This window comes from Tupaia chinensis, unplaced genomic scaffold (assembly GCF_000334495.1).
Source record: "Tupaia chinensis unplaced genomic scaffold, TupChi_1.0 Scaffold143680_1, whole genome shotgun sequence".
NCBI lineage: Eukaryota > Metazoa > Chordata > Mammalia > Scandentia > Tupaiidae > Tupaia > Tupaia belangeri.
In genome coordinates, this window is record NW_006203528.1 from 111,134 (window position 1) to 117,538 (window position 6,405).

At 36.9% G+C, this 6,405-nt stretch overlaps 1 protein-coding gene across 3 annotated transcripts in view; it reads left to right on the top strand.

Annotated features, from left to right (window-relative positions):
- The window catches only part of GALC (galactosylceramidase), a 63,398-nt gene that overhangs the window by 38,756 nt on the left and 18,237 nt on the right, over window positions 1-6,405 (top strand). For all 3 annotated transcript variants that reach the window (XM_006164702.3, XM_006164701.3, XM_014582616.2), the window contains 3 exons: window positions 1,377-1,504; window positions 2,095-2,184; window positions 4,991-5,077. In XM_006164702.3, coding sequence (XP_006164764.2) covers window positions 1,377-1,504; window positions 2,095-2,184; window positions 4,991-5,077 — 305 coding nt within the window. The remainder of the gene's footprint in view (window positions 1-1,376; window positions 1,505-2,094; window positions 2,185-4,990; window positions 5,078-6,405) is intronic.

Below are 6,405 nucleotides of genomic sequence, written 5' to 3' on the forward strand. Positions count from 1 at the left end.
AGAGAGGTTTTTGCTTTAGGGCACATGCGCTTGCCAGAAAGAGAGACAGAGAGACAGAAAGCAAGAAATCACCTCCCAGAGGGGATGGCCATGCTGCAATCCCTTCTCCTCCATTCTCCTCTCGGGATCTTGGGCATGCATGCATACATGCCCAGTGTGAGTTTAAGCCACCAGGTCCAGGACTCGAACCATGTTCAACTACATGGGATCCAGTGACATAGCCATTACTCCAACTGCTGGTTCCAATGTTTATTTCTATATTTTTAATTACTTTTTTTAGTGAGAGAGAGATAGAGATAGGTTTTTGGTTTTGTTTTTGTTTTCTTCTTGACATAACTTGATCTTCTTGCCCTGGCTTCATGGTTAGCTAGTATTACAGGTGTGTATTACCATGCCTGGCCTGTTTAGGTTGGTTTGGGAAGCAAACCTGGGTCTCCTTTGTAGACCCAGCCTTGCACAGCAACACAATAAATTTTAATGTGTGTATACCATAAATGTTTATGGAAGTTACCTATGAATTCAAAGTTTGATTTGGTTGAAACACCATTAAGTTTTCCCCTACCACCACACTGTGCCTCACAATTTTTTAAAACTCAGTTTCTTTAGAGGAAAATTATAAATTCAAAGTTAATTTAATTGTAAAGCTATTTTGGTGACATTCTTTTTTTAGTTGATGTGTTCTCTTGAGAGAGATTTGTAATTATGACCTTAGTCATGTCATCATGACACTTTTAAACGCTTTAATTGTTCTAAACATGTGGAAGACGCAAGTTGGACTTGTGAGTCTTGGTTGGTAAACCACTTAAGTGTTGAAATTGTTGGTCCCATACTTACCTAGATAAGTTAATCTATTTTATTTTTGTGACTCTTCTGGGGTGGGGACATGGAATGTTGCTTAGTACATCTTCAGGACCAACTGGAGGTGACCAATGAATACATACATGTTGTGGAAATAGATTCATTTGAAACTATAAAACTTAATTTTTAAAGTGCATTAACTTAAAAACAATTTTTTTGTATTTATACTAGAATTGGTTAAGGTTAAATAGAGATTAAGAGGTTGAAAAAGGATAACTTTATTTTGCTCTTTAAAAAAAAAGACTAATCAATACTTTTGAACTTACAGGTTTATTTATTTTTGCCAGTTGTTCTAAGAATCTTTCTATCATTGTATCATTTTAAACGGATTAATTATTTAAAAAGTTAACACATGAGATTAGCAGTTATTATCCTCCAAAAGAGAAAAATAGCTTGTTAGAATCAATCAGACTCGAATTAGTAGGTGACTTTTTTTTTTTTTTAAGAAATCTTTTATCACCATTTTTAATTTTATGCCGTGCTTATCTTATTTGGATTTTTCTATGCTTTTTCTATAGCTCACACTACTCAGTTTACCCAACCAGGTTGGTATTACCTGAAGACAGTTGGCCATTTAACGAAAGGAGGAAGCTACGTAGCTCTGACAGATGGCTTAGGTAACCTCACCATCATCATTGAAACTATGGTAATTGTTCATTATTATTACTGGATTAGCTCACTTCTTTAGTACTGGCAAAAAGCCGTAATACAAAATTGAACACATTTTTTAAAAACACACATAAATATACAGACAGATGACAAGTTCATAAAACTTTTATTTTAAAATGTTAGCCATGAGTCTGTAGAACCTAGTAACACAGCTCACTGGTTTATATAAAAGAGCAGTACTGGTTCACATAAGATACTTAGCTCTCATCTTTTCTCCACTTTCTGTTTCTGGCAAATAGAATACATTAAAGTTACCTGCTTACCACAGGCATAATAAAATTTAACGTGTATGCCATAAATGTTTCTGGAAGTTAGCTATGAATTCAAAGTTTGATCTATGTGAAATGCCATTAAGTTTTTCCTTAAGGCACAAATACACACATTCAGTAAAGGTGTATTTGTGACTATTATATTAGAAAAAAGTCTTTGAAATTTTGAAATGCATTTATATTTGTTAACTAATGTATACCATTTCTGTTAATTCTCATGCATTAACTATTTAATGTCCCTCACCAAATAGCTTGTACATCACATAGATAATATATGTAATTTTTCTTTTTCCCTCAGAGTCACAAACACTCTATGTGTATACGGCCGTTTCTTCCTTATTTCAATGTGTCACAACAACTCGCGACCTTTGTCCTTAAGGGGTCTTTTGTAAGTAAATATGTGTGACTTTTATTTTAGTTTTCACTTGAAAATTCATATATTCAATCACAGACCAACAGTTCTTAAGTGAAGTCTTGAATTATGAACTGTTAACAGTTTGCATGTGAATGGACAGATGTCCTGTGCCTTCTGTCTCCTGACTGTTAGCCAAATAAACAGGGCAGGAGCCAGCAGGGGGTCGAGGAACTCCAAGGAAGTTGTTCTTGGTGGCTGAAACATCAGTTGTATGACTTGGGGAACATTTCAAGCATTGATCTTTACAGCACTCTATACCAAATAAAACAAAGCAACTAACAACAAACATACCAGCCCTAGGTTCTTACTATTTCTACTTATTGGAGATTTGAACTGAGAAAATGCACTGCCCTTTCTGATTACAGCATTAAGAATTTATTTATTTTGTTTATTTATTTAAAAATCTTTTTAGGGAGCAGCAGGTGGCATCATGGTTGAGGTACTGGCCTCCCACATGGCCGACTGTGGTTTGAGTCCTGTACTTGGAAGCTTGCTTCCTTATTTTCTCTCTCTCTCTGTTTTTCTTGTGTGTATATGGCAAATATAGTAAATTAAAAAATAATAATCATAAATAAAACTAAGTAATTCTTAAAAAATTCTTTTTATTAGCATATAGTAATTTTACATAACTGGGGATACAGTATGGTTTTATAGTATAAGAATACACTATGTGATGATTACATCAGGGTGATTGGCATAGCCATCATATCCTTTGTCCTGACTGTGTTGGGAACATTCAGAGTCTTCGCTTTTGGTTACTTGGAGATATACAACCAAGTTGTTTCCATGTATATTCTCCCCACTATATTTTATAACAATAAACATCATTCTTCCTATTTGCATTTTTTCTGTTAGTCATCATCTTTTCCACTCACATCCCTTTTCAACCTCTGGCATTCATTCTTTATCCCTTTACCTCAATGAGGCCATTTTTCTTTTTTCCCCCAGTTTCCACATATGAGGGAGAACATGTAGTGATTTTCTATGTCTGGCTTATTTCACTTAACATTATATCCTCGAGGTGTGCCCATTTAATGTCAAATGACAAGATATCATCCTTTTTAATAGTTGAGTAGTATTTCATTGTATCACACCATGTTTTCTTTATTCATTCTTTAGTTGATGGGCACTTTACTTCCATATGTTGGCTTTTGTGAATAGTGCTGCAGTAAACATTGGAACGCAGATATCTTTGCGACATACTGATTTTTTTTCCTTTGGATATATATCTAGTCATGTGATTAGCATAAGAATTATTATTGTTACTGTTTGTTAGCGTGTGATATGGTGTGTGACCTTGACGTAGAGAGACAGAGAGATAGGGAAACAGAGAGAGAAAATGAGAAAGCACCCTCCAGAGAGGATGGCCACACTACAGTCCTTCTCCATTCACCCATAGGGATTTGGAAACACACACATATGTCCAACATTATTTTTTAAATAATTATTTCATTTAACTTTATTTTGATTTATTTTAATTTGACTAGAGAGGGACAGAGAGAGAGAGAGAGAGAGAGAGAGAGAGAGAGAGAGAGATTGAGAAAGCAAGCCGCCAGGTCCAGGACTCAAACAGCACTCAGCCAGTGAGCATCCAGTGCCCTTAACCACCACGCCACCTATAGGCCTCCCGCCAGCATGCAGCATGTTTTTTAAGCCACTGGTTCAAGACTTTGAACTGTGTAATTGGCTATGTGGAAAGCTACCAACTTAACCACCATACCACTGGTTGGTCCAGAGTTATTTTTTGAATACCAGAGAGTTCTTTTTTATTGTTTTTATTATCAGAGGGCAGATTTCTCATTAGAGAGAGGAGGAGAGACAGAGACAGGGAAAAAGGGAGAATTCCCTAATTGGACATGATCATGCTATAATCTTTTTTTCCTCTAGTTCTCCATCCTTTCAGAATTTGGGACATACATGCACACATGACTGGCATGTCTTTCAGGTTGTAAACTGGTTGGTCATGTGGGATCTGGCTCCTTATGTATAGGGCTTAACTGCTATGCTATAAAGCTAACTCAATACCAAATAATTCTTTTTTTTTAACTATTTATTTATTATGGTTATTTTAAAGTTTTGCTATAGAACACATACACTCTCCAGAGAGGGACAGAAAGAGAGAGTGAGAGAGAAAGTGAGAGAGCAAGCCTTCAGGTCTAGGTTGGCCATGTGGGGGTCTAGCGCCTTAACCACCATGCCACCAGCTGGCCCAAAGAATTCTTAAATGGCTTTCTACACAGAGATTATAAAAGGTAGTTTGAATCAAAGGTGCAAAAACCTTTTATAACATTTGCTAATTTTTTATTTTTATGGATGCGTGCACTTTCTTGAGAGAGACATAAAAACAGAGAGAGAGAACACAAAGAGAAAGTGATCCCCCCACCAGGAATGGTCATGCCGTAATCCTTTCTTCTTCATCTCTCCCTCCTTTTAGGATACTTGGACACACATACACACACATCCGTCATGTTACTACAGCTACTGGGCCTGGGACTCAAACCTCACAGTCAGCCATGTGGGATCCAGCTGCTTTAACCACCAGGCCACAGAGCTGGTCCTGCTATTTTTTTTTTCTTTTTTTTTTTTAAGAAATAAAGTATTTGCTTGAATAATGCCTTTTTGTTTTTAAAAATGTTACTGTTTGAAATTTGTGTTGGATCTTAACTAGGAATAGAGTGTGCATTGTTTTTGGTCTTTTCTTGCTGGGACAGATTTTAGAAATGCTCAGAGAAGCTATGATGAACCACACACTCATACTTGTTTTGTGTTTTCTCCCCAGAGTGAAATACCAGAGCTACAGGTGTGGTACACCAAACTTGCAAAATCATCTGAGAGAGTTCTTTTTAAACAACTGGATTCTCTATGGGTAGTTTAAAATAAATTATCTTACTGTGGGTATTATAGTAAAAGGAAACAGACATTTGATTAATGCATTAAGAATTTTTAACTTTATTATTAACATTATGGCAGAAGCATAATGAAGAGAAAGTTGTTCCCAACTTTTTTTTTTAAATCTATAAAAATACTCTTCAAGGCAGTATGGAAGTTTGTGTATTTATAGATAACTTTTTGCTCTTTCTTGCTTAATTCATCTTGGTTGATAGTGCCACTGTCACTTCTCTGCCCTCCTCATTTAAGGCTGTCTTTCCCTTTAGATCCCTCTAGATCCCATCACTGATCAAACAGAGATTATTTTATCATCTATGTCTGACCTCTTCTTCTTTCTCCATGCTACTACTTGATCCAGTTTCTCATTATCTTTCTCTTAGATTTCTGTTTTTCCAGCGTCCAGTATGATTCTTTTCAGGTAACCACATTGTCACCAGAATGATGCATCTAAAATGCCGATCTAACTTTTGTCAGTCCCTTCCTCAGAATGCTTCGGTGATTTTTCCTAAAAGTTCACTTTTTTAGCATAGTACACACTCTTCATTAGGTAGAAGAGTGTTTTCCTTTCTAGGTGCATGCCATTCTAAACCGGACTCTCCTCACAGACTAAACTTGCATTTTTCAAAGCATGGTATGCCTGTTTACATACTCTGGCTTTACACATGATTTTTCCTACTCCTAGAATGGCTTCTATCATATCTCTGTCATTTCTCAAGAATTCATTCAAGTGCCATTTTCTCTTCAGCTTTCCTCACAAGTCTTAGCTTACCCATTCTTGTCCCTGCGATGGACTCCTTGAGGACAGACCTAGCTGTTCTGTCCCAGATTCCCGCTGCAGTGCTTAGCATATGGCAAGCTCTCAGGAAAAGTTTCAGGAATCGAGTGGCTCAAACCAGCATATTACATCACCTAATTGACTCAAAGCTGCTACTTTTTCTGTTAATTTTCAATGTTCTGATAATTAACTAATCACCATCAATGACTGAACACCCATGATATAGTAAGTTCTATAAAAAGAACAATCTTGGGACCAGCAGTTAGCATAATGGCTATGTCGCTGGACTCCATGTAGTCGACTGTGGTTTGCATCCCGGACCCGGTGGCTTAAAACTCATGCCGGGCACATGTGCGTGCGTGCCCAAGATCCCGAGAGGAGAATGGAGGAGAAGGGATTGTGGCGTGGCCATCCCCCTGGGGGGTGATTTCTCGCTTTCTGTCTCTATGTCTCTCTCTGTCTGTCTGGCGAATGCACGCGCCCTATAGCAAAAACCTCTCAAAAAAAAAAAAAAAAAAAAAAAAAAAAAA